The following is a 26,277-nucleotide window of genomic DNA, read 5'->3' as shown; positions in this document are numbered from 1 at the left end:
TGATACAATGATATCATATGGTTTTAGAATTTTAATATATATTTCAAGAGAAGTTACTTTTAAATCAGACAAATGATGTTAGTTTTTTTTGTTTTCTTTTTTCTTTTTTTTCATATTTAAATAAAAAAATTAAAAAAACCAAAATGTCAGATAAGAAAGAAATTTTTTGTAAACTATTTGATATTCGAAAATGGATTCCTGAATTTTCAATTGGTAAATTTATTCTTTTTTCCTTTTTCATAATAAATGTATAAATATTTTCATTGTAATAAATTGCCATAGAAAAGTACAACTTTCTAAGCGACGTAAAAAATGTATATATTAATTATATTTTACATGTTCTACATTGCAACTTAGACATTGATATTTACATGGAAAATAATTAAGTAAAATATTCTAAGAATTATTGTAATATTATGCGTGAAATCTATATCATAAAATCTCTAAATTACCATAGAACATATCAAAATCATTTTATACAATAATCTTTATATAAAATACATGATATTATATATTGTATCACAATTTGATAAATTTTTTACTGTACATATTAAAGTATAAATTGTAATTTCTTTATATTTTATTGTAAAATAATTTCATTTTCAAATCTTAGTATACATTAGTATGTACAATAAATTATTAATTTCCGGTCGATCAAACAAAATAATTATGTATTAATGATAAATATTAAAATTTTTTCAATAAGAAACCGAGTTTCTCCAACAACGAATAAAAATATTCTATAAATAAAACAAGTAAATATTCACGAACGATATAGAAAAATATACAATATATATAAATTATAAATTTATTCGTCGCTGGTGAAATGAATTATATATGGAATGTCTAGAAGTTATATTAATAGATTAGACATAGATTTTTGTTGAAAAAAATATTATGCCATCTTTTCAATATATTATATCCTTCCTTTTTTTGTACTTCAGACTATATAAAACGAGCAGCTTTATGTTTTCGAGAAAGCTTAATAGTTTGTTTAAAAAATGAATCTATGAAGGATATGAAGCCAATAGGCAGTTATTCTATTCTGGTAGAATCCATTGGGCCTAAAGCTCAAGAATTTTTAGTACATGTACAATCTTCGATGTCTATTGATGGTCATTTCGGTGGGTCAAAAGTTATCAGTTCAGTGACATCGAAATTTCATTGCCTAGAAGAAAAGAGGACAGAGTTTGTTAATTTTTAAGTAAACTTATATTTTTTATATATTTTTAAAAAAAAATAATATTGCATTAATATTATAGATTCATTTACGAAAATGGTCTATATGAAAAAACAATATTTATAGGAATAGAAGATAATTGTTACCATGTAAAATTAACACACACTTGTCCGTGCGATAAATCTTCGGAAATTAAAGACTTATCCTTTTATACTAACAGTAGATTAATAAGTGAAGGAGCAAATATATTACTTATGCGATATTTAGCACTTATAAATTATGAAGGAATATTATCTTTTCAAAGCATTTCTATAGATGGAGATTCCACAGAATCTAATTATGTAAGAAAATATGAACATATTGATGAATTTAAATAACGAAATACATTTTTTATTAGATATGTACTCCTACCGAATGTATGGAATTAGATAATCGTGTATTAAATGTTTATACGATTGAACGAAAACTATGCAGAGAAGATGGAACTGTTCATACTATGAGAACATATTTAACAGCAAAAGGTAGAATACTCCGACATAATTGGTTAGATGTGCCATATATTTTGAAAATTAATCCATTAGCAGATTTAAATATTCCAAGTAAAACAATAAGAATAGAAACACCATTAAAAGATTCTTGGAACAAAGATATTGAAATGTTTTCTAAATATTTAGATATAAAAGTAAGTAATATTTAATATATTTTAATGTAAAATAACTTATAAAAATAAAATACATATTTTATACATATATTATTAATAGTTTTCCAAAATCGCTGAAGAAACGGAATACTTAGCTGATCATCCGGAAATAAAACAATTAATTGCAGATTATATTCAAATACTGTTAGTTGGTAATCAATTTCTCGATTGGGAAAACATTGTACCAATAGTTCTTAAACAGGTCAAATTGCATTTCACTTTTTACAATAATATATTAATATCTTTATAATTTACTGGTCTCCACAGTAAAACCAGAAAATGTGATAGACTTTACAATACAACATTTTAAAGCATTTGCAAAAAATCCAATGACTTGGGAGACCAGTACATTGAAAGAAGATTATGATAATAATGTAACATCACAGCTCACAGAAAAGAACTTGGATACTTTATGCAATATCTGTGGATTTTATGTTGATTGTACTGCATTGAAAGAAATTTGTTCGCAAGAAACTACATGTTTCACACAAGAAAATCATGAGAAAGTAAATATTTTAATATACATTATATAATATAATATACTGTATAATAATTATAAATAATCAATTTCAGAATCCCAAAGTTATAAGCTCTATTGATTCAAAAAATTCAAATGATTTTATGTCTGATATTGAAGAAAAATTAGATGCATCTACTTCAATAAATCATGAATCTAATTTTCCTTCACAATTAAAAAAAACTTGTGATCAATATGAAGCTATTATTAAAATTTATGACAAATATAAAGTAAATTTTATATATATTTATAATAAAATTATATACATATATTATATTATATTTATAAAACATTCATACAATTATTTAATTTTCAGTCTTATACGAAATGTTCTGAATGTTCTAAAGTTTCTAAAATATGTACAAAATGTTCTATCATAGATCAAATATTACACAAATTAAAAGACTAAATAGGTATAAATTGTATTTGAGACTATAAACATTATTTTCAATTAATGCTAAAATTTACCTGTATCATTGTCTGTTAGGAGATGTATCTTTTTGGGAATTACATATAACACAATTTTCCTAAAAAATAAAATTAAAACATATAAAAATTGAAAAATATTTAAATTATTTAAAATTAAGATACATACTACTACTTCGAAATTTGGTAAACAGTCTTCATGAAACGAATGTTTACAATAAAATACTACTAAATTTCTTGGTTCTGTAATAAAAATAATATATTACAATCAAAATGTTATTAATATTGTATTTAAATAGCTTATTTTAGATACCTCTTATAATTATTTTTCTATGACAAGCTCCACACATTTGATCATCTAAAAGAAAAGAAATTATGTAATTATTAAGAATTATAATTATTATAATTATAAGAAAAAATTATTATAATATTATTAACAATATAATTGAAATTCTTATAAAATTTGCTTACATTCTGTTATAATTACAATTATTTTTATAATTAAATAATTTATAATCATTTATTACTAACCATCTATAAATATTCCTTTTTGATGACATTTAACTAATCTTTCATGTAAATTAAAATAATCATTAGATAAAATTTGTTTACATCCTTCTTGTACTGAAACTTGAAGATTATAATCACACATCATTTTAACTAAAGCTTTTTTCAAGCCTGGAATTTCTAGAGATGGTTTTATTCTTTCTACCATAAGTCTAGGATCAACATATGTGCCTATTTTTTGCAAGAGAAATGTAATAGCTTCTGAAAGAAACATTTTAATATTATAATTTTAATATATTACAGTTGGAGAATTTAATATTATAATATTATAATTTAATAAAATATATTATTTTAATTTCTTACTAGGCTTATCTAAAGAATAAATAATCAAATCATTCCACAATTCTTCATCATCATGTTCCTGACAAAATGTAATTGCACTCTCCATATCATTCAATTCTCTAGTCATAAGTGCTAAAGCTTCAGAAGTATTTCCAATTCTACCAAGTAAATACACCATTTCTGGATAGAATTTTTTCTGACTACAAATATCTAATGCTTGTTGTATTGGATAATTATCAGAACGACGTAAAAGTGGTAATAATTTATCTCTCGAGTAATTAGCATAAAGTTGGACTAGCAATCCATGGTATGTACCTTTTGTATCTTTTTTATCTAATGCATCTAAATACTATTATAAATTATCTTTAAGTATTAGAAAAAAGAAATTATAATATATATTTCATATAGTATTTTTGATATCTTACCAAATATAAATATCGATGATTATGCTGTAATTTTTGTACAACAATATCAGATGGCACTCTGTCTTTTTCTAAAAAAAATTGTATAGCACGTTCCGCGTCTAAATCCATTAAACCTTCTATCATATCGTAAACAGTATTATACAATTGATATTTTTGAATAAGTTGAAATACATCCTTATGTCTCAATTTTAAATACATAGCTAATGCTTTGTCGTACTTCTCATCGTGAATGTATAAAATAGCTAAAGCTTCTAACAGTACATTTTGTCGTTGATTATGAATTAAAAGATGTTCTAAAACACCATTTACAACAGCTGCAACTTTATACAATTTTGGAGACCATTCTTTGACTAGTTGAAGAAACCCATCAGGATCCATTTTCAAATATTCATAAAGAACCATTTCATAAATTAATGGATCTAATGTTACATCACCTCTTGGAAGATAAGAAGAAATAGATCGCAACTGATGAACTCTTGCAAATTTATATACCTACAAAAAAATACAAAAAAAAATAAGTAAAATTATAAATAAAACAAATAACTTAAAAAAAAATAATACCAACTTCTTCCTCCCATAATTTTTTATCTTTTCCTAAAATTTTTAAGCAGAGTTTGCCTGCTTCATCATATTTTCCACAAGCTAACAAATGATCTAAATATACACGACCAACATCAACTAAAGTATATTTTTTACAGTTTTTGCCATTATTCACTGTTACTGCTTCTAATGCTTGTTCAAATTTTCTATGATTTAATAACCATTCTATTCTATCATCTGCATCATATAAACTAGCTATAACAATATCTTTTGGGCTTACAATGAAAAATCTATAAATATATATAAAAGAATTAGTTTTAAAATAATAAATTTAATAGAAATGAATATTTATTTTTGAATATAAATACCTATTTTCTTCTTTTAGACAATCTAAATGATAATCATTACAGCTATATTCTTTATAGCCACGAAGTGTAAGGGAATTTGCACAGACAAGAGAGAAAACCTGATATTTTGGTTCAATAACATGCAATGTTGGTCTCTGACTTTTTCCATTTTCATCTAACTCTTTCAAACAACCCAATAATACTAATTGATTTTCTAAAGGTGCAATACCAGAAATGTAAAAATCCACTCGAAAAGTTGAAACTAAAATTAATACTTTATTATTCTATAATTGTATTTCTTTATTGTATTTCTATAATTTACAAGCTATAAAATGTATACCTGGATCTACTACATATTCTGGTAAGTCTCTATTAACCATTTCTTGTGTTGATCTTTTCCTAATTTGACAAATTCGTACTATATCAACCCAACCAATTAGTAATGTTCTTTCATCTGACCATCGAAGATTACATCTATAATGTTCTGGTAATGCACTATATCAAAGAAAAATTATTTTAATCTTGATATCATATAGAATTTTTGTAATATCATTTTTTTACTTACTCAGCAGATTTACTCCATTTAATAAGACCTAATGAACATCTGGCATTTAAATCATAAATTCTAACACCAGTATCAGATGCCCAAGCCACAAAGTGACTAATCCACGCAATTGATCTTACTCCTCCTTCTGCATCACATAGTACAGTTAGTTTCATTCGAGATAAAAAAGTTTTTTCATACAAAACCAATTTATCATCTCCTAAAAATAATTTTTATTTCAAAAAAACTAAACTTTAACTTGTCTTAAAAAATTAAATATATAAAATAAAATAACCTGTGATAAATCTTCTTCCACTACCACTTTTGTAATAATTTGGGTCTATAGCTATACTTTTAACTAATCTACCCATACTCATATTATGATTATTTTCTGTACTATAAAGACCATATATAAAAACTTTTCCATCATCACTACATGATGCAATGAAATCTCCATTCTGATCTATAGATATCTGATTAACAGCAACTGTATGTGCTTGCAAACTTTTAGATTGTATATTATTTCCTTGATGATCTAAAAGATGTATCATACCCCAATGTGATCCCAGACATAGGAACTAAACAAAAATTAATTTATTATAATATATAAATATAATAAATTATATAGCTATTGTAATTTAAAAAGAATATATATATTAAATATTTCATTTATATTATACAAAAAATTATGACCAAAATTCAGAATTTATAAAATTTATATATATAAATTTTATTATGGTTAACCTTTTCATAACTTGAAATTATTATTATTAACTTTAACATGTTTATAAATTAGTGATTATATTTCATACCTTAGGATGTACTGCAATGCAACTAGCTGCATCATTTTGCAATATATGTTCCAAATCATTTCGTACTCTGACGTATTTAAGCCTAGGTTCTACTTCATCTACTTCAGAGTCTGAATCATCTTGATTATTTTGATCTTCCTATAAAATAATTTGATACAATTGATACTTTAGCATCTTTTATTTTTGAAAAACTTTAAATAATACCTTATTTGAGGTATTTTCCATGCCCGTTTCTTTAATTTTTTGGTTAAAGAGAAATTTGTCAATGTTCGTAATCACGAAATGTCAAAACCTTTGAAACCTTTTACTTATATATCACAAATTTTTCTTTTTCTAATTTTGTTTCGTTATTTGCACTTTACATTGATTAACATTACAAAACAATCATTACAGAATGAATATATTAAAAATTTTTAAAAATACATTTTCACTAAATATATTTCAAAAAGACAATCATATCAATACAGTAATTCAGTTCTAATATACTATACTAATAAATATTAATATAGTTTGTTTTACTGTGATGAAAGGTTAATGTGAGTTAGTGCTAGGTGTACTGATTATGATAATAAAGAAAGCAATTTTTCTATTATATCTATTGCATAAAAACAATGTTTGTTTAATTAATTATTATCATATAATAAATATTTATAGATATTCGTATAAATATTTATAGATAAATTATTTTTAATTTAATTAAATTTCTTCAACAAAATAATTCAAAATGTCAACAAACAATTCTATGTCTGATGAAAGTACAACAATCTCACGAACACCACAAAAACGCAAAGAAATTTTAAGGAAAATAATAACTAAAGCTCAATCTTTACGTAAGATTTTGAATATATATTATAAAAGAAAAATAAATATTATATTTAATATAAATTTTTCAGAAGAATCAATTAATGATGAAACTATAAAAACTCTGGAATTATGCATGGAAGAAACAGACAATATAAATTCTGAAACAAGTATAGAAGAAAAGGGTACCTAATTTCTGAATATGTTTTATTTCATTTAATTTAATTTTTTGTTTATGCATTTTTATTATTTAATTATATAATTATCTTTATTATTTTTTTAGTACATAATCAAGAAGAAGTATTAATGGATTCAGAAATGATGCACATATCTTCTAATGTTTTAAAACATTGTACAAGATCCTTAACAAAAGTTGTATGCTCATATAATTATATAGAATTTGCTAAAAAAATAGTATGTATTACTAATAATGATAAATTTTTTGTTTTTAATAATTGTTCAAAAATAAAATTCATACATTTATTTAATTTAGGTACAATATGTAAAACAACTTCCAGATGTAGAACCAGAAACACCAGATTGGTCACTTTTGGAATCGCAAGTTATAAAATGCTTTAAAAGAACACCTCAATATAGTACATTATTAGGTTTTATTCAATTTTACTATAAAATTTGTATAATTAATATTTATTTTTTATTACATTATATATTTATTTCATGTATACTTTTAGGTACTTTAACACCATTAGAAAAAAAAGAAATTAATAAAAAAAAACCTGTAAGAGTAAAAGAAACTCAAGCACAAATTAAAAGACCAGATAATGTTGTAACAATTGAAAAGGAAGAAGAAGGACCAGAAGAAACTGTAAAAATGAAAGAGTTTATCTCTAAATATTATAAAATTTATCGTAAACCGCTCGATTTTTTCAAATTAATTTTACATCCTAATGATTTTGGAAAAACAATTCAAAATATTTTACAAATATCTTTTCTTGTTAGAGATGGAAAGATAAAAATAACAAAAGGTACAATTAGTTAGTTTTTGCAATTATTAAAATCTATATAAATTTCTATTTATTAAATATTATTTTCTTGATAGATGCATCTGGAATACTAGTTGTTCAACCTTGTACTAAAGATATGACAGCTCAAGTGAAGACAGGAAATATCGAAAATATTCAAAATGTAATGTATTTAAACATGGAACAATGGAAGGTAATGCTGCTATTTTAAATAGCAGTTTTTCAAATTATGTATTTTTTTTTCTTGATATTCATTTTATATTTTAGATCCTGAAAAATATTTATCGACTGGAAAATCCATTAATTGAATCTGAAATAAAATAATTTTCTTTTTATCTTAAACGAAAAATATTTTGTAAAAACAAAAAATATTTGGCCTTTTTTCTTTATATTTTTGTAAAATTTTTATTAATTTCTAACATATACTATAATATTAAAGTATATGTTATAAATAATAACAATATTAATTTAATATGAAAACATCTGGAACAAAATTACACAATTTATATAAAATTTATGATTAATTATGTTCATGATGTTTTCGAAAAATTTATGTACTTTTTGTGAAATTTCGAACGGAAAACAATCTTCTAATCCACGTATATTGTTATTTAAAAATCCCTATATTTTTGGATAAAAACTAATATTTATAGAAAAAATGAAACAGGCTTGTATTATTAGAAGATCGTTTTAATTACTTTTTAATGACATGATTAATGACTGTGAATTAATTTATTGTTTTGCCAATGATTCTGCTTTTGCTACTACTTCTTCGATTGGACCGACCATGTAGAATGCAACTTCTGGCAAATGATCATAATCTCCAGCAAGAATTTTCTTAAATCCTTTAATAGTTTCTTCTAATGGTACTAATTTACCAGCGTGACCAGTAAATACCTCAGCAACCTATATAAAGAAAATTAATTAAAAATAATATTATGAAATATTTTTAATATCGTAAAATATATATTCAGTATATATACCTGGAATGGTTGAGACAAGAACCTCTGAATTTTACGTGCACGTGCAACAGTGAGTTTATCTTCTTCTGATAATTCATCCATACCTAAGATAGCAATAATATCTTGAAGTGATTTGTAATCCTGTAAGATTTTCTGTACGCCACGAGCAACATTATAATGTTCAGCACCAATTATATTAGGATCCATGATACGAGAAGTGGAATCAAGGGGATCGACAGCAGGATAGATACCTAATATAATATCCAAAAAAAAGAGAAAATTATAAATTTTCACATTATTGAATTTTAATATAAAAACTATAAAAATAAGTATTTATATTTACCTAATTCAGCAATAGCTCGAGACAATACAGTTGTAGCGTCTAAATGAGCAAAGGTAGTGGCAGGCGCAGGATCTGTCAAATCATCAGCAGGTACATAAATAGCTTGCACAGAAGTAATAGATCCTTTTTTTGTTGTTGTAATTCGTTCCTGCATACTACCCATATCAGTTGCTAATGTTGGCTGATAACCTACAGCAGATGGGATACGACCTAACAAAGCTGATACCTTAAAAAAAAACAAAAAATATTTAATAAAAAAAATATAATATTTAAATTATAACATGATAAAAAAATAATAATACATACTTCAGAACCAGCTTGAGTAAACCTAAAGATATTATCAATGAATAGTAATACATCCTGTCCTTCTTGATCACGGAAATATTCGGCAACGGTTAAGCCAGTTAAAGCGACACGAGCACGTGCACCTGGAGGTTCGTTCATTTGACCATATACCAGAGCTACCTTGGAAGTTTTATCTTTCAATGAAATGACTCCAGATTCAATCATTTCATGATATAAATCATTTCCTTCACGAGTACGTTCACCCACACCAGCAAATACAGAATAACCACCATGGGCTTTTGCTACATTATTGATTAATTCCATAATTAATACAGTTTTTCCGACACCAGCACCTCCAAATAGACCTATTTAAATATAAATATTTATTTAATTAAATTGATATGAATAAATTGTATATTATAAGTGTATAAAATATAAATTTTACCTATTTTTCCTCCTTTAGCATAAGGAGCAAGAAGATCAACAACTTTTATTCCAGTTACTAAAATTTCCTGTTCAACAGACATATCTACGAATTCTGGAGCATCAGCATGGATAGGAGCAAGTTTATCAGTAGGAATAGGTCCACGTTCATCAATTGGTTCACCAATAACATTAATAATGCGTCCCAATGTCTCAGCACCAACAGGAATACGAATAGGATATCCAGAATCCAGAACACTTTGTCCACGAACAAGACCCTCAGTACCTATATGATTATTTCAGTGTAAGTAAAAAATTTTTATAAAATATCTATATTTTTTTTATTATATTTTATATTTAATATACATAATTATAACATGAAATTACCATCCATAGCAATAGTGCGTACTGTGTTTTCTCCCAAATGCTGTGCTACTTCAAGGACTAGCCTGGGAGTGCGATTTTGTACTTCCAAAGCATTAAGAATTGGAGGAAGAGCATCATCAAATTGTACATCAACAACTGCACCAATGACAGCAACAATTTTTCCTTGAGCTCCACCTTTGGAGCTTGCAGCTTTTGCATAATCTCTACCTAATTGTAAATAATTATTTTCCTTAACATTTATTTTTGTATATAATTAATTATTATTTCTGAAATTATATATTTAATATATAATATCATATTTCATAATTCATAATATAGAAAAATTACAAATAAAATAATTGTTAATAACATATTTTTAATAAATATTTATTAAATATTATAAGTATTGTATGATTATAATTATATTTAATATTTAATAAATATACATATATATTAGATAATAGTTATGAAAGATAAGTTACATAATATGTAGATTTCATTAAAAAATTAAGAATTTCATTTTTTATTAAATCAATATATAAAATCTAAATTACATAATAATATTATTAAAAATAATAAAAGTCTATAAAAGACTTGAAAGATGAAGATATTCCTATAAAATATGACTTATAATAAAAAAAAATAATAAAACAATAAATTTCTTATAATATAAAATATAAAATAGAAATTAGATAAAATTTCAATTATAATTGAAACAAGTGAATAATTATAAACTTTGACAAATTATTTCGATGCATTCAAAAATGAATCGATGACCTTAATGCCGCCATATTGGTACAGTAGAATTACTACTGTGGTTTGATCAAATAATATGGATTATATAATCAATTGAATATTTTTTTCTTAATATTTAGATGTCAATTAAATAAACAAAAATTATATTTTATAGAAATATAAAAAAGAATAATAAATTATATTAAATAATAACGTAATTAAATATTGAATATTGTCTATAGAATATAATCTCACAAAGCACAGTGTTAAAGTTGAAAAACAATGAAACTTAAGAAATGATATTTTCTAATACTTACTATTTACTGATAATGCTCCCGAAATTTTGGTAATTTCATTTTGAAGGATAGAAGGCTTGACGGCCCTTAAGGCGCCAGCGGCAGCTTTCGATACGACATTCAACATTTTAACCGGCCAAGTGAAGAAGAGTGACCGGAATGGTCTTTAATTCGTATGGATAGTACTGTACCAGCAGCGTATGCGCATACACAAAATTCTATCATTGCGCATATATCTAGCGCATCTTTATTCGTTGTGCGGCATCAAATCGTTGTGCCCTTCTTTATGCCGCATTCTTAAAGAGAAATACTTTCTCTCTTTTTTAAAATACAATATGATTGGAGAAAAATATTCGTTTAATGAATACTTGATTTGTTATTATGTAATTGCATATACACGATTAGCAATTGACTTATTTTCTATGTAACTGTGTATTATGCACGAGTTGTATCATATAGCATGAATATAGCATATGAATATTGTATATATACTGGATTTATGAGAAACCGGGTACATTAAATTTAGTATATTTTAATATAAATAAGTTATTAGAAAAATAAATACAAAATGGTTGAAGAACAACAAAAACGAGTCGATGAATATACTAGAAGAATAGTAGAAGAAATTGATAAATCAATGAGAAAAATGAAGGTGCTTTGAACTTGTAATATTTTCAGGTTATACATGTGAAACATGTGTATTTTCATAATTAAAAATCTCAATTTTTAATAAAATAATGGAATTAATAAACTATAAAAAACGTTGTATTTAATTTTAGGGTGATGCATATAGATGTGCTGCAAATTGTTGTGATAATGAGACTTATAGTATAAAAAAAATTGAAAATTGTGTAAGAAATTGCAATAATTCTTTGGACCAAGCTCAAGAATATGCTAGAGAAGAACTGGAAAGAGTTCAAGTATGTTTTTTTTCTTTTTTAATTAATAATCTCAAAATTAATTAAATAAGATTTAATAAATATCATTTTTTAGAATCGATTACAAAGATGTGTTATGGATTGTAATGATAGAATAAAAGATGCAGCAGGACCTAATCCATCACAGCGTGATTTGGAGAAGTACAGTGAACAATTTGACAAGTGTGTAACAAAATGTGTAGATCATTATTGTGAAATATTACCTAATTTAGAAAAAACAATGAAAAATGTTTTGTCTGAAAAAAAATATCAATAGTAATATAATAATAAATAATAAATATAAATAAAATTAATGAATTGCAATCTAGAGACAGTAAAGTTATTCAATACTATACTAAACTGCCAATATTTTATACATATAAACATTTTACGTATTGTTTTTTACTATATGTAACATTTTACATATTTTCTATTATTAAGAGATTTATAATAAAATATTAACTTTTTGTATTATTTTATTATAAATCCTTAAATCCTAAAATACAGATGATATTGTACAAAAACAATTTTAAAACTTACATTTTTATTGCATTTAAATATTTGTGTAAACAAAATATTTTGTATACAAAAAGAATGTATACAAGAACAAAAAGACCAATAATTTTATGATTATTGTATTTATTAATTAATACACTTGATTGCAATGGTACATTTTTATTTCTCTTTTTATTTTTCTTTCTCTCATTCTCTTTCACTCTCTCTCCCTCTCCCTCCCATCCTTTCTATTTTGTTTAACATAATAACAAATTCACTGTTGCAATTAATATCATTTCTTTATTGTTACAATAGACATTACGCTTATTGCACACTTTTTCATGATATAAAACCTTTCCACCACTCTCGCTTGATACAAAATAATCATTCAAAATATGTTGCATAAATTTTGATCTAAACTGTAGAAATTTGCGAATAAATCGTTTAAATAATAATAATTTAAATATAAATATTAACACAACATATAATTCACTTGTTTCTTTACGTGTACAAGTTTCTATAAAACTAGCCCTATTAGGCTTAGTATCTTTTTCTTTCGTTTTCTCTTTCTGAAAGGATCATTGTAACGTTCAATTCTTGTCATAACTGCATAAGATTGAGGTGGCTCGGTGCACTTATTGCGCAATGTAAGTATGAGCGAAGTGCCCTTTGCAGTGAACAGCCTTTTGCTGATATGCAAATTCGAAAAAATTCGACGAGAGTGATTACATTTCAAGTGACGAAATAACTTCTCGCGTTTTATTTTTTTCTTTTTTTTCTTTTTTTTTTTTTTTTGCTTTTTTTTCAATACGCGTCTCAAATTCCTAAATGCGACTCGTACATGTGTTGATTATGACTCAATATCGTCAAATGGAATGGCATGAGTTTTTGGAAAAATGTCAATTTCTCAGATATTTCTGAGGTATAAGTGAATGCTGTGGTATTATTTTGCACCTGGCGTCGCACGGATTGAGAAAAAAAGTCTATGTAACATTTTGTATCCCAATCAGTCAGACTCTTCGGACTAGATTTTTTTTTCTTTTAATAAGATTGAGATTACGCGCTTTTTTATCAAACGCTGTCACATGTGAATAACTGTAGGTACATCTGGTAGAAAAAGAATTGAAGGTACAAGGTGAATGTAAGTTATGGCGCTGTGGCAACAAATTTGGCCAGTGCGTTTCGCCTTATAAAAATTTAAATTCCAATTATCGCGCATTATTATCTTTTCTTCTTTTTTTTTTTTTTTTTTTTTTCGTAGAAACTGAATTAAATTCGAGGATGGTACAAAACAAGACAAATACCTACATATTCTGTTTTAGATTTTGAGGTAATCAGATATCACAAAATACAAAGAACAGTAGTAATTTTATAGGAAGTTCCTGCGTTTTAACTGCAAAATTTAATATTGGATAACATTTTCAAGTAAAATTTACAACTTTCACGCAATAAACTTGATTTATATAAATAATAATTCATCAGGGCAAAATAGAAATCATGATTTGATTTATCGTCAATTAATTTTAACTTCTGATTGGAGAAGCAAAAATCACTTTTTAACAATATAGATATTTTTAAACATCTATCCTGATAAAGCCCAATGCGAAACATATAAGGGTACTGGTCAAGTTTGCCGGAACACCCATTTCGAAAATTTCTAAATAGAACTGCGATTCTTGGTCCTATCCTAAGCTATCACCAATTGTAAATTAGTTTCTTCGATCTTCATTGCTTAATTAATATCGTGTTTAATTGTGCACCTGCAGAACGGAACATTCCAAGTATCCTATCAGCAGGTTCACTGTACTATATGCCTATGATCGCGGAGCAAAACAGTCGCTTTCGTAGCTGTGCAACTAATTTTTAATGATCTTCGAAATTTTTCGTATGTCTCTTCATTTCTTGAAATAGATCTTACGTTTTCAGAAAAAGTATAGTTGTTAATAATTCTGCACTGAATATTAATTATAGGCATTACGAATTCGCTGCGTTGCTTACCGTTATCATCATCGCAACTCGCCTAATATGGCTGACATAAAGCTTGACCCCGTCGTTACGAATTTTCCCACTACTTACATGGATATTCAATTTGTACTTTGAAATTGAGTCAACTATTTGTTTCCTTCATGAGCTTTGATTGAATCTAGTTTCCACATAATTACTATGGAATTTGAACCAAAATTTGAAATTATTATTGCAATTAGAAAGGATGTATACTCACGTATTCTTTTCAAATTTCACACTGATCATTTTGAATATTATAGGTATTTTTTTTATTTAAGAGACAGAAGAAAAAGATTATTTATCAACAAATTTCACTATATGGTAACTATTTCAATTAAAGCACAGTTTAACCCGCTTAAACTGAAATTCGAACGCCGTGGACAAGCCTTTTTTCAATTAAATAATAACTTTGTTAGCCGATCTAGCTAATCTGTGTTTAAAAAAGAAACATCAAACAACTAGGAAGAAAGACTATTGATTTTAAAGAAGAGAGTGCGTACTTTTAGATAGAATAGGTAAGTATCTTCGAAGTCGTTGAATACGTGAGAATCTTCGATATATTTTTATAATTTTAATTTTGTCGTTTGGCACTCGAGCCTCAAATATCATCATACTTATACTTTTAATCGCAAAACACGTCAAAATTATGTTGATTCTAACGATGTTAAAACCTTTTCAAGGTTTTTTTTACCAACTCGCTACCTTCACTAAAATTTTTATCAAAAAAGAATAATAAAAGTTTTACTACTACTAGTTGTTTGCTAAATTCGAAGTACAAAGCGCAACAATTAGCCTCATAACTATGAATGACTCTCACGCATTCCTCGGGCTCCTATCACGTACATATTTTTTTTTTTTTTCCTTTTTCTTTTTCTAAACGTTAGGGCTACTCAAGATGATTTTTTTAAATGTTGGAGCATTAAAGACTCCAAAGGAAAAAAATATCGAAAAAAATATATATAGTCATGTAGAAAGTAACAAAAATAACACGAGTAGCCCCCTTGTTCTTCGGTCTGTCTTGCAGAAAACCAAGTCGCGCTTAAAAAAGGCTTAGAACACACTTTGAATATCGATCCCTGTAGGCGAATGAGACAACTCGCATCCACTGGTGCACGTATTCACTCGTTAATTCTAAAAAGAAGAACAACACCGTGTTCCCTACTCTCGCTCGCGTCCAATATTCCTTTTATTAAAAAAAAAAAAAAAAAAAAGAAAAAAAATGGAATATCTCGTGCGTTTTGAAAAGTCGTTGATTGCAGAAAAATCGATCAAAATATATATATATATATATATATATATATATATATACTTGAAAAAATCGATATTTTTTTTATACTGTATAAACAAAATTAATCGTTTTTGAAAAAAAAAATTGTATAGCATTCATAATATTCAAATATATTGCGTGATGTTATGAAATTACTTTGAACATAATTTGTGTGATTATGAAAAATTATATATATTAAATGTATTGTTTTTTAAATAATTATCTTAAATTTTACTTCAAATACGCCAAGAGATTGATTTATCTTACTTGATCATCATTACCATCATGAAACAACGACATATTATCAAAGACCTACAACTTTACTGTCACGCATTTTCAATTTACAAGATGTGATTCTGGTTTCTTTTTTTTTTTTTTTTTTTTTTTTTTTTGAATTAATTGAATATAGTCGAATATAATTAATTATAAGCATCGCACGAGTCTTCCTTTCTTAATGCTTTTCTTAAATCTCATAATATATGTTCGATGCGTTGACCGATTGCTAAAAATCTGAAAATTGCATTGTGCACTGATAAACTATGTCACACGTTTAATTTGTGACAAACTAACGAAATAACAAAAAAAAAAATATATACTAAGCATTTTGGAATTTTGCGAATCAATAAGTGCTACTTTTTGCAATCGATCCGCGCACAAGATATACTAATTTAATAGCTGCTTCCAATGTGAAAATAGTAGAACTCTAACATAAATCAGATTTGCCTACATGGATCATCTCGACAACAATGCCTTTGTTAGACTTAGTGTTTCACAAAAGGTTTAATGGTTTACCAAAAGGTGTAACCGCCTTCTGTTCCTCCTCCTAGAAAGTTCTTCTTTTGCGATATAGCCACGCTATGACTTGCCATTGCAGCTAATTGGGCGGCATTTGGGACTGTTGGGGGTGGTGGCAAGACAGGTTGTGAAATACTATCGAATCGATTAGTAGCATCGAACCCATTCTTTAGAAGAATGCAACGAATTAATATCCTCGTTATAAATATCACAACAAAAAAATATAAATTTAACGATAACACTTACAGGCATTACGAGTGTAGGAGGCCTAACTGGAGGTTGCATTGCCGCTGCGGGATAATATGCAGCAGCTGCAGCTAATGGTGGATAATATTGCAATGGACCATATGCAGGATAACCCGCTAAGTATCCTGGATATCCTTGACCATACATTGGCTGATACATCTATATACAAATTAATTAGAGATTTTGAAGAAAATTTCTTGTCGAATCTTATCTTTCGTAAATTATAACAAACAATTATTACAAACGAAATATTTACCATTGGATGGGTAAGAGTTTGATCATACGTTGGCGGTGGTGGGCCTTGCGCGGCATATAGTTGTGGTTGATTAGGAAATACTCCATACGGTGCGGCACCTGCAACTATTACAAAATTCGTATATAATCGATTCATCGGAATCTGAAGGAATTGACGCAACGCAATAAACAGATGATTCTCTCTTACGTGTACTACCGTAAGTAGCAGGCTGTGCCGGCGCAGGGACAAAACCTGTTGGTGGATGAGGTGTCACCGGGTATGCTGTAACACATGCAATGGAAAATGCAAGTCCGTTCAGTTTGTTGGCCGTAGGTTTGATCTAAGCCAACGGTACGTGGTACCACTGCTAGGAAGGATAAGAGACAACATGAATTATCGAACAACAGGCAATATTGGAACTATTCTCATTCGCTCACGATTTTTAACACATTGTGCATTTTATAAGGTTCCTTTTCCATTTCCTGCTGATCGTGTTAACTCACATCCTCATCATCGAGACATTTTTGACGCTGATCATATATATATACATATATATTTATATATCGTCGTATCATTAACACGAACATGAACATCTTGTTCCTCCTTCAATTTAATTAAATTTAATTTGTACGAATTTGCGCGTCGAATATGTCTTGATTCCAAAAGTGGTACTCCCACACCCAAGTATATCTTACACATGACATACACCGTTTTTATCAAGGTACTATTCAAAGCTCAAACAATGTTAGTCACTAAATAATGGTGAAAAGAAATAACCGAAAAAACGGTATCGTTGCCTTCTTGTTACCTTTAGAGTTTACAGCAGTTCAAAATCTTATATTATATTCATACAAAAGTGGAAAGAAAAGTTGCAATCAATACATAAGTGTTAAGAGAAAAGAAAGAACTAATAATGCATATCTGCGTAAACTTCAGTGGTACAAGACAGGCTTCGTAGTAAAAAAACATTTACGACTCTTTCGAAAATCCATATCCCATCGACATTTTTATATCATATCTCGAACAATTGGTGACATTTAACAGGCTTGTATAATTTAAGAATTTTATTTTCGAGGATTCTCAAAAGAAACGTAGTTGAAAGCGAGACACTTGAGAATAGCTTAGCGAACTATACTTCTGGTACCTTAATTGTGAATAAATAAACAACAGCACGTATATATATGTATATACATATATGTATATATATATATGTATATGTTTTGGAATCTGACATGGAGCAATCTGTGGTACATCTTGTCACTAGTATAAGTAAAAATTAAAAAGTCTCGAGTAATGTTTTTTTTTTCTCTCTGTTTATTTCTTTTTTCTTTTTTTTTTTTTTTTTTTAAACAGACAAAGAATCGCGTTGAAAAAAAAAAAATAATAAAAAAAATATGCAGAAGAGCTTCCTCGAATTCTTTTCACCTTCTTAGAACATAATACACAGAAAAATTTTACAAACAAATCTAACAATACAGCCACTACGGGTGATACGTAATGTTCGACAGTCAAAAGAATCGTCAGGCAGTCAGTCAAGAATTAAAAAAAAAAACGAAAAAAAAAAGGATAACAATAAAATGAGAAACTATTCTCAAATGAAAACTCGCGTTAATCGACCTACCTTTACTTCTAAACTAAGATATACGAAACCGATCTCAAAGCAAATAGCGTTACGCAATCAAGGTAAAAGCCAAATACATTCGTCTAAATAGTCGAACCCTTGAATATTCATGAACTGACATTAAATATTAGATGCAATAAATGTCAGAAGAATGCTATCTTTTAGTATTTTGTATTTCTTAAAAAAAAAAAAAAAATAATAATAATAATAAAAAAATAAAAAAAAGAAATAAAAAAAAAGTATCATCGAAATTTGACTTCTAATTTTCTTAATTTTCATTTTGTGATTTTTGATCAAATGAATATTACAAAATAATAAAATAAAAATTCACAGAATTCAAAGGATATTCAAGCATATATATATATATACATATATATATGTATATGTGTATATGAATACAGCTATGAAACATTCAGGTTCGACTTGATTGAAAAAGAAAATAAATGACAAAAAACAGAGCTAAAATAAAGCCAGGAATAAGAAGGGTAAATGGATTGTTTTAAAAAGTGATGTTAAAAAACAAGCCCAGTAATTAAAAATTCGATTAAGTGAGACACAATTCTTTTTGTTCTTTTTAGTAACCGTATAAATAATCCAATTAAATTTAATTTTCATTCAAATTAACTAACAAATCGTCATTGTTTTCGGGCGGTGAATGTGTAATTTATACAATGAGTACAGTGGTACGATGAAAAAAGGTATACATATATATATATATGTTCATAATATGTATATATATATATATATATATATATTACATATATATATGTATATATATATATGTATATGTATATCAAGTTCCACACATTCAAAAAGTTGTGACAAGATTCAGCAAACCACAAATTTCTGCAAATATCCATAAATAAAGATCAAACATGATTAAAAATTCTTTATAATTGCGTAATATATATTATTAATTGGGCGCTATTCGCGTAAATTTTGCCACGAGCAGTCTTTCGTCATCGGCCACGTTCAACTCTCATTCTCGTAAGCAAACACGAGAACGCCCAATTTCATATTTTTTTTTTCTTTTTTTTTTTTAAGTAAAGACTAAATTATGCCCTGTTCTATTGCCATTTAAAATACGCAAAACGTATGTAAAGATATTTCTTTTATTCTTTTTCTTTTTATATAATAAAAAATAAGTGAAAATGGGCATCTGTTTCATTTCACGTAATAATTGTATTTTTATCGTTCGAATCAACGTCTTGTCAATTCTTGTAAATCCTCACATCAATGTAGATCTATTACGCGTATGATAAATAGCTCAAGTCCAGTGACAGTGGATGGACATGTTGTACTCTAACATAGACGTCAGCCCACACCAAATTGTCCATGATAATTGAACACTGGTCCAACGCATGGAAACGAGCACTCCGCTCAAATTATGTTATATTACACTTTATTTCTCGATTTATGTGTAGGACGATAACGTTTTATTCGTATTCCGTCTAAGCAGAAGCAAACCATCTTCTTGTATAAATTCTTTTTTTAAATTATAAAGAAGGAGGCTTGTATATCCATTAATCAGATCAGCTTTCAATCGAATAATAAATTTATGTGTCAGTGCCACGGTGCAAACAATCATCGAATCCAATAACAATTGATTATAATATTAATATGCTAGTACGAGTTTACTGGGTAAATTGAACAGTGTGTTTTTTTTTATTTTTCTTTACGTTCACCTAATTCCTTTCTTTCACTTTTCCCTCTTTCTATCTCTCCCACTATTCATCCCCTTTCTTTCTGCTCTTTATTCGACCCGCCTTTCTCTCGTACACGCACGCATTCCCTCTCATCTTGCTCTGTGTTATTACTTTCGAAACCTAATTTATCCCAATAAGCATATTCAACCTAATTGCTATCAGAATCAAATGGTCTTTTGTGTTTTACCCGTTTGCACGAGAAATCGGGCTAAAAATTTGCCCATTCCTTTTTTTTTTTTTTATTGTTACAATCTATCTATCTTTTTTCTTTTTTTAAAAAAGACGATTTTATTCATCGAAATGCTTCGGTGAAGTAGTTTTTGTACCTCGGAAAACCCAGCGACCGATCGAAGATTTCATTAAATGATTGAATTATTTTGAAGAAATTTTATTTATATGATATTAAAAAAAAAAAATCTAAAAAAAAAAAAAAAAAAAAAAAAAAAGAAATTATTTACTAAGATCTTGTAATAATCTTGTAATTAATTGGCAATTTTTAGAAAAAATTTATATACTAAATATATTTTTAATAATAATGTAGAACAAGATTTAATTTTCGACATGACTTCATTAATATACAATATCAGAATAATATATCTAAGTTTAAAAACACATTTCTATATTTAATAGTAAATTAATATTTAATATTTTATTTTATTTATTGTAATAACAATATTATTATTACAGAAATAAGGTCACGTTACAAACATTTATACATTTGTTAATATTTTTTTGGTTTTTAATCTCAATATAAATTCAATCGACTTGTTCTAGGTCGCTGGGTTTGAAAAGGTAGAGGCACTTTTATATATTCACGACAACTCTCGATGAATATCGTTAAATACTATCTCATATTTAAGCTCACTATTAACAGTATACATGATATATTCTGCCAAACATGCACATGCAATTCAATTGCTTGAGAGATTCCTATAACCTTGTAGCAACAATTCAACTGGAACAATTTTTTAATAATTTCCCAGAATTTCTATAGAAGGATGAAAAATAATTCAAAAATGTTAATGAATTCGATGGTTCGTTCACGACAGGAATAGGAACATCTCTTTATCGTGCCTAAAAAACCGTTTACAAAATTTTTTAATTATACGACAATTAAAAAATTGACAAAAACAATTTGTTCAATTCCTTCTTAACGATTTTAAGTTTTCTTATAAAATATTTATTTTTGAAAGAAAATTATGTCTAATAGAAAAAAAGAATATATACCGATCATTATCAAAATTAAGAAGGCATCGAACGAATAAACATAAAAGATAGAATTATGAAAAAATTTACTACATGTTATATGAACATGCATTATAGTAAGACGAGCGAGCAACTTCTATAGCAAAATTTAAATAATAAAATTTATATTTCTTTTCTTCATTTAATGATCAGAAATAATGAGCAATCAATCAAGTTATCAATCAATAAAGAAGCTCGCACGTCACGCATCTTTCTAGCAATACATTCCAAGCATGCAAACTAAAATACAAATATATGAAAAATGATCAAAGCTATGTATATATGTATATTTGCACACAAAGTAGATAAGGATGCAACAAATATAATTTCGCTCGAAATTTCTTTTTTTATATATATACACATCCAAAAAATATTTGCAGAACACACTTCATTGTTTTGCTTTTTATTTTTAATCAATGAAGCATGTTTATATTTTTATAACATTTTTTCCTTCAATTTTTTTATTACGTTGTAATTTGATCAATTTTATTATTTTTTTTTTTTTTTTTGCTTTTAAAATCGCTGTATAAAAATAATATTTATGTATAAGTTATATGTAAGAATTTATATACGCTAGATATTTTTCTTTTTTATCCGATTCCAATTTAACGAAATAAACAAATGCGCTAATGTTGAAGAAAGTATAGTTTTTCTTATATATATTAACTACAAATACGTGCAACTGACCACAAGTTTTAGTTTTATCATCAATTTACTTTTGATTTATTTCATATTATTATTAAAAGAATAAAAACAATACTTATATAATAATTTAATAAATACATATTTATCTCTGTTATTTATCTCTTTTTAACGAAAAACTTGTAGCCCGAATCAAAGCAACATGCACTATTGTTAAAAGTGAGCTACCAAGTTTCTATTGAGTAAGAATATTATAAATACGCTGAGCTTAAATACAGCATTCGTGTCCACCCCGTTAGCTCACTATGCCATCTTGTGACAAATTATTTCTAAGAGAATTTTTTTAATCTATTTTATCTATTCAAAAAAAAAAAAAAAAACAAAAAAAAACAAAAAAAAAAAAAAACAAAAAAATAGAATAAATTTCATTCATATTGCGACAAATGATTTGAATATTCTCTCTTATAAATAAGTCACATGAGATATAGTGAGTATATTGAAACAAAGAAAATAAAGAAAAAAAAGAAGAAAAAAAAGAAAAAAATGGAAAAAGAGAAAAATAAGCAATCAGCCAATACCACGATTTCATTACGAAATATTTGTACACCCATATCAATATCTTACGTTCATATTGATTTGGATATATAGCAGCCGACGTCTCCAATTCAAAAAGTATAACTTTCTGATCACGTTTAATCTCATTCACAAAGGACTTACAAATACCATTGATGATCCTAAGCGATCTCTGTTTACGAGTATGTTCGTTTTTAATATCGCGAGATGACAGCTTCGCTCGAAAAGCCTGTGATTAAACTTTTACGCGGTCGAAAGTACATATCGTTGTTCAACTGTATACAAGCGTGCATACTCGTATATTATACTTCTGTTTTCTTTAGATCGGCAGATTTTCAACAAGCAATCTCTTAACACATGGAACGGATTTTCTCGATCCTTTAATACCTGCTGATCGTGGATTAATAACCAACGTAGGCCTGGAAAAATGAGGAAACTGACATTAGTCTAATGAGAATTAATTTAATTAATGTGGCATTCCCTCAATTTTCTTACGATATGTACCCTTTTTATAATTTCAGTTTTTTTATTGAACCAGGCATTCCACGATCTCTTGGTATTACGGTCTATTAATAAGATTAATGATAAAAGGAATTGGAATAGGTTGGACTAATTTTGATCGCTTGAAACATCGAAGGTGGGAAGATAGGGGCAATTCGATGTTAGATTTTTCGTTTTCTTCACTTTTTGAATCAGGAGGCGCACGGTGCATCTATATCTTCATATATATATTTGGTGGAATATATATATATATGTGTATATGTGTGTGTATACGTAATATATGTTGGTATATAAACACGTAGTGAGTTAGGTAATATATAGAGTAAGGTGAGGTTAGATACGTGGCTTAGGCTGCGCGAACGCCGGTCTCCGAAGCTCCACCTACTGACTGGGATCAAATCGTCTTTGTAATGGTCCGCTGCAAACATATTGACAGCCACAACTGTAGGCGCTATCCTTCGGTTTTTTAGCGACTATACCGTCACGATAATATGCTCGCAGATTTGCAGCAGTAATCCTCAATTTCTCGTTATTTTTCGTTATAATCATTAACAATGTATACTGATCTACTTACAGACTAAACTTTTACACATCCCTTAAACGCTATGCTCTGTAATCATATGCCTTAGGAACAGAGCGGACTGAATTAGGAATAATCACTTAAGTGTCTGAGCTGTTAATTAAGTACAATAATAGATTACTATAAAATCATGTAGTCATGGTCCAAGCTGTATATCAATTAAATGTTTCCATCAGCACGTAAAAAACTTGAAAGTCAGTAGTAATATTAAATTACATACCTCACTCGTACGAGTTATTAAAGAGCTTTTTTATAACATATTATATATAATTTACATATTAATGCATTTTTTAAATTATAAAAAAAATAATTTAAACGTTCAGAATTTATTTTATTTTATATAAATTAAAAAGAAAATATTTTAGATGTAAAAAAAAATATAATTTAAAATTAATATTTGATAATTTTTAAATAAAATATCTTTTAAGATATAATAAATTTTAATCATTTTCATTTTCTCTTTCATTTAATTTTAACTATAAATTAGAAAAATAATATAATTATATTTAAAGAAAATTCATTATTATAAAATTTTAATATTTATAAGTAGTATGAAATAAAAAATATAATGGCTTCCAGAACTTTGTTATACAATATTATTATATGTAATACTTTTATTTTTATTTTTTATTTATTTTTATTTTTTTTTTCCTATGATATGAATTGAAATTATAAATTCAATTATAAATTAGAAAGTTCAATTATAATTTATTAATATTAAAATAGTTCTATAAGTACATTTAAAATAAAAATTAATTTCTTTTTATCATAATAATATTACTAATACTTTCAAAGTTTTAATATTAAAACATATATTTCTGATTGAAAATTTGACATTTTCTGTCAAATATAAAAAAATAATTTTATTTTGATTTAAAATATAATAGAATTTAAAATTTTTTTTTCAACTAGAAATAATAATGCATGATAAAACAATATATATAATAATAACAAATTATTATAACTAGATAAATTTTTCTTAAACACGTAAAGTATATCATTATTCATATATATGTATATATAAAATATTTTCTTAAACATATACAATAGTTGGTTAAATATAAAAATAAAATAAAGTTATATATAACATGAGATTAGTAATAATTGTATAAAAATATGATATTTTGAATAGACATACAACTTTTAATAAAGAGTCACCGTGAAAATTATTCAAGCGAACTCTGGAAGCCATTTTGTATTTCCCACACACAATACGGTATTGATTTATCTGTCACTGAACAGAAATTCACATTTTTCTCATCGCATTGAGATTAGACTTTGTTTATGTAATAATGATACGAATTTTGATAGAATTTAAACGTGCACCATTCTTCACAGGTGTTGGATAGCATTGCTAACATAAAAAAATTCGCCGTCGTACGAGTGACAAGTGGTATTCTCGACTTGAAAACACGAGATATTCTTAACGTGTATAACACATATTGCTAGCTGTATTACGCGATTACGATGTATAGTTACCTTTCTTGTCGGTCATTATTGCTTAATGTTTCACAAATTCTAGAAAAAAATACGTTATTCCTAATTAAATCACCGATTTAAGTTACAATACTGAGGAGACGGGCAACGGCTGTGACACTTGACGGACACTAGCGCCCTTTATTGAGCCTCCCCGTAGCTCATTCGATGCTTCGATTCTATTGGTTTAAATTTTACATGCTACCCTCCAATGATTACAAGGCATTTTATTTGTGATTGAGCGGTAAAAATTCAATAAATTTTATTGTAGAATAAATTTTTCATAATTTTCTATAAAAATAAAAATTATTTGAAAGTAAATCTTTAATTTATATTAAAATTGTTAAAAATTTATTAAAAAAATTATTGAAAATATCATAAATAAATTTCACAATTTTATTAATATTATTATTATATTATCATAGAATATAAATTTTCTT

At 26.6% G+C, this 26,277-nt stretch overlaps 7 protein-coding genes across 13 annotated transcripts; 4 read left to right on the top strand and 3 right to left on the bottom strand.

The window, feature by feature from the left end:
• The first annotated feature begins 7 nt into the window (after nt 1-7).
• Nucleotides 8-2,359, top strand: LOC100578998 (ciliogenesis-associated TTC17-interacting protein). The gene is made up of 5 exons (XM_026445181.1): nt 8-52; nt 866-1,188; nt 1,263-1,521; nt 1,578-1,862; nt 1,942-2,359. The coding sequence occupies exons 1-5, from the start codon at nt 8-10 to the stop codon at nt 2,128-2,130; spliced, it is 1,101 nt and encodes a 366-aa protein (XP_026300966.1). The 3' UTR covers nt 2,131-2,359.
• LOC551708 (vacuolar protein sorting-associated protein 41 homolog) lies at nt 665-6,837 on the bottom strand. 3 transcript variants are annotated; one of them, XM_016916163.1, is made up of 14 exons: nt 6,545-6,837; nt 6,341-6,478; nt 5,824-6,106; nt 5,550-5,748; nt 5,325-5,479; nt 5,006-5,258; nt 4,663-4,927; nt 4,098-4,589; nt 3,694-4,021; nt 3,355-3,591; nt 3,137-3,181; nt 2,993-3,066; nt 2,866-2,924; nt 665-1,168 (listed from the first exon to the last, which is right to left on the bottom strand). In XM_016916163.1, the coding sequence occupies exons 1-13, from the start codon at nt 6,563-6,565 to the stop codon at nt 2,871-2,873; spliced, it is 2,544 nt and encodes an 847-aa protein (XP_016771652.1). In that variant the 5' UTR covers nt 6,566-6,837; the 3' UTR covers nt 665-1,168; nt 2,866-2,870. The 3 variants fall into 3 exon arrangements, with proteins under 3 accessions (XP_016771652.1, XP_016771653.1, XP_624100.3); XM_016916164.1 differs by having other exon boundaries at nt 3,355-3,588; XM_624097.5 differs by having other exon boundaries at nt 5,006-5,246.
• On the top strand, nt 2,183-2,859 carry LOC107963972. The gene is made up of 3 exons (XM_016916001.2): nt 2,183-2,386; nt 2,454-2,627; nt 2,714-2,859. Exons 1-3 carry the CDS (start codon nt 2,210-2,212, stop codon nt 2,804-2,806), a joined length of 444 nt encoding a protein of 147 aa, XP_016771490.1. The 5' UTR covers nt 2,183-2,209; the 3' UTR covers nt 2,807-2,859.
• A 26-nt stretch (nt 6,838-6,863) lies between the features above and the next one.
• LOC551740 (non-structural maintenance of chromosome element 4) lies at nt 6,864-8,493 on the top strand. The gene is made up of 7 exons (XM_625261.6): nt 6,864-7,170; nt 7,234-7,326; nt 7,425-7,555; nt 7,635-7,749; nt 7,834-8,127; nt 8,202-8,317; nt 8,392-8,493. The coding sequence occupies exons 1-7, from the start codon at nt 7,065-7,067 to the stop codon at nt 8,446-8,448; spliced, it is 912 nt and encodes a 303-aa protein (XP_625264.2). The 5' UTR covers nt 6,864-7,064; the 3' UTR covers nt 8,449-8,493.
• Nucleotides 8,494-8,698: 205 nt separating this feature from the next.
• On the bottom strand, nt 8,699-11,742 carry LOC551766 (ATP synthase subunit beta, mitochondrial). The gene is made up of 7 exons (XM_006564829.3): nt 11,556-11,742; nt 10,525-10,731; nt 10,160-10,423; nt 9,736-10,079; nt 9,430-9,655; nt 9,108-9,337; nt 8,699-9,030 (listed from the first exon to the last, which is right to left on the bottom strand). The coding sequence occupies exons 1-7, from the start codon at nt 11,659-11,661 to the stop codon at nt 8,857-8,859; spliced, it is 1,551 nt and encodes a 516-aa protein (XP_006564892.1). The 5' UTR covers nt 11,662-11,742; the 3' UTR covers nt 8,699-8,856.
• Nucleotides 11,743-11,944: 202 nt separating this feature from the next.
• On the top strand, nt 11,945-16,806 carry LOC726527 (protein FAM136A). The gene is made up of 3 exons (XM_001122256.5): nt 11,945-12,186; nt 12,314-12,454; nt 12,528-16,806. Exons 1-3 carry the CDS (start codon nt 12,103-12,105, stop codon nt 12,726-12,728), a joined length of 426 nt encoding a protein of 141 aa, XP_001122256.1. The 5' UTR covers nt 11,945-12,102; the 3' UTR covers nt 12,729-16,806.
• Nucleotides 14,181-25,994, bottom strand: LOC550799 (DAZ-associated protein 2). 5 transcript variants are annotated; one of them, XM_006564826.3, is made up of 7 exons: nt 25,841-25,986; nt 24,356-24,454; nt 17,701-17,775; nt 17,515-17,618; nt 17,259-17,417; nt 17,010-17,179; nt 14,181-16,081 (listed from the first exon to the last, which is right to left on the bottom strand). In XM_006564826.3, coding segments are annotated over exons 2-7 (528 nt in total). In that variant the 5' UTR covers nt 24,375-24,454; nt 25,841-25,986; the 3' UTR covers nt 14,181-16,080. The 5 variants fall into 5 exon arrangements, with proteins under 5 accessions (XP_006564889.1, XP_006564888.1, XP_006564890.1 ...); XM_006564825.3 differs by having other exon boundaries at nt 14,181-17,179; XM_006564827.3 differs by having other exon boundaries at nt 14,181-17,179; nt 17,515-17,612.
• Nucleotides 25,995-26,277: the final 283 nt, after the last annotated feature.

Source organism: Apis mellifera, linkage group LG14 (assembly GCF_003254395.2).
Source record: "Apis mellifera strain DH4 linkage group LG14, Amel_HAv3.1, whole genome shotgun sequence".
NCBI classification, from domain to species: Eukaryota; Metazoa; Arthropoda; class Insecta; order Hymenoptera; family Apidae; genus Apis; species Apis mellifera.
The sequence above is the reverse complement of the archived record's forward strand: the minus strand, read 5'-3'. Positions and strand labels throughout refer to the sequence as shown.

Excerpts from the sequence above, each read along its gene's own strand:
- LOC551740 (XM_625261.6), top strand. The coding sequence starts at position 7,065 with ATGTCAACAAACAATTCTATGTCTGATGAAAGTACAACAATCTCACGA. Across the intron at positions 7,171-7,233 it reads AACTAAAGCTCAATCTTTAC|AAGAATCAATTAATGATGAA; the intron begins GTAAGATTTTGA and ends TAAATTTTTCAG. Across the intron at positions 7,556-7,634 it reads TAGAATTTGCTAAAAAAATA|GTACAATATGTAAAACAACT; the intron begins GTATGTATTACT and ends TATTTAATTTAG.
- LOC550799 (XM_006564825.3), bottom strand. Across the intron at positions 17,619-17,700 it reads TGCTACTTACGGTAGTACAC|TTGCAGGTGCCGCACCGTAT; the intron begins GTAAGAGAGAAT and ends ATTTTGTAATAG. Across the intron at positions 17,180-17,258 it reads CTCCTACACTCGTAATGCCT|AATGGGTTCGATGCTACTAA; the intron begins GTAAGTGTTATC and ends ATTCTTCTAAAG.
- LOC551766 (XM_006564829.3), bottom strand. The coding sequence starts at position 11,661 with ATGTTGAATGTCGTATCGAAAGCTGCCGCTGGCGCCTTAAGGGCCGTC. Across the intron at positions 10,080-10,159 it reads TGCTAAAGGAGGAAAAATAG|GTCTATTTGGAGGTGCTGGT; the intron begins GTAAAATTTATA and ends ATATTTAAATAG. Across the intron at positions 9,031-9,107 it reads TCTTGTCTCAACCATTCCAG|GTTGCTGAGGTATTTACTGG; the intron begins GTATATATACTG and ends TTCTTTATATAG.
- LOC100578998 (XM_026445181.1), top strand. The coding sequence starts at position 8 with ATGATATCATATGGTTTTAGAATTTTAATATATATTTCAAGAGAA. Across the intron at positions 1,522-1,577 it reads ATTCCACAGAATCTAATTAT|ATATGTACTCCTACCGAATG; the intron begins GTAAGAAAATAT and ends ATTTTTTATTAG. Across the intron at positions 1,863-1,941 it reads CTAAATATTTAGATATAAAA|TTTTCCAAAATCGCTGAAGA; the intron begins GTAAGTAATATT and ends TATTATTAATAG.
- LOC551708 (XM_016916163.1), bottom strand. The coding sequence starts at position 6,565 with ATGGAAAATACCTCAAATAAG. Across the intron at positions 5,259-5,324 it reads AGAATATGTAGTAGATCCAG|TATTAATTTTAGTTTCAACT; the intron begins GTATACATTTTA and ends AGAATAATAAAG. Across the intron at positions 4,022-4,097 it reads ATCATCGATATTTATATTTG|TATTTAGATGCATTAGATAA; the intron begins GTAAGATATCAA and ends AATTTATAATAG.
- LOC726527 (XM_001122256.5), top strand. The coding sequence starts at position 12,103 with ATGGTTGAAGAACAACAAAAACGAGTCGATGAATATACTAGAAGAATA. Across the intron at positions 12,187-12,313 it reads AATCAATGAGAAAAATGAAG|GGTGATGCATATAGATGTGC; the intron begins GTGCTTTGAACT and ends ATTTAATTTTAG. Across the intron at positions 12,455-12,527 it reads AAGAACTGGAAAGAGTTCAA|AATCGATTACAAAGATGTGT; the intron begins GTATGTTTTTTT and ends ATCATTTTTTAG.
- LOC107963972 (XM_016916001.2), top strand. The coding sequence starts at position 2,210 with ATGACTTGGGAGACCAGTACATTGAAAGAAGATTATGATAATAATGTA. Across the intron at positions 2,387-2,453 it reads CACAAGAAAATCATGAGAAA|AATCCCAAAGTTATAAGCTC; the intron begins GTAAATATTTTA and ends AATCAATTTCAG. Across the intron at positions 2,628-2,713 it reads AAATTTATGACAAATATAAA|TCTTATACGAAATGTTCTGA; the intron begins GTAAATTTTATA and ends TTTAATTTTCAG.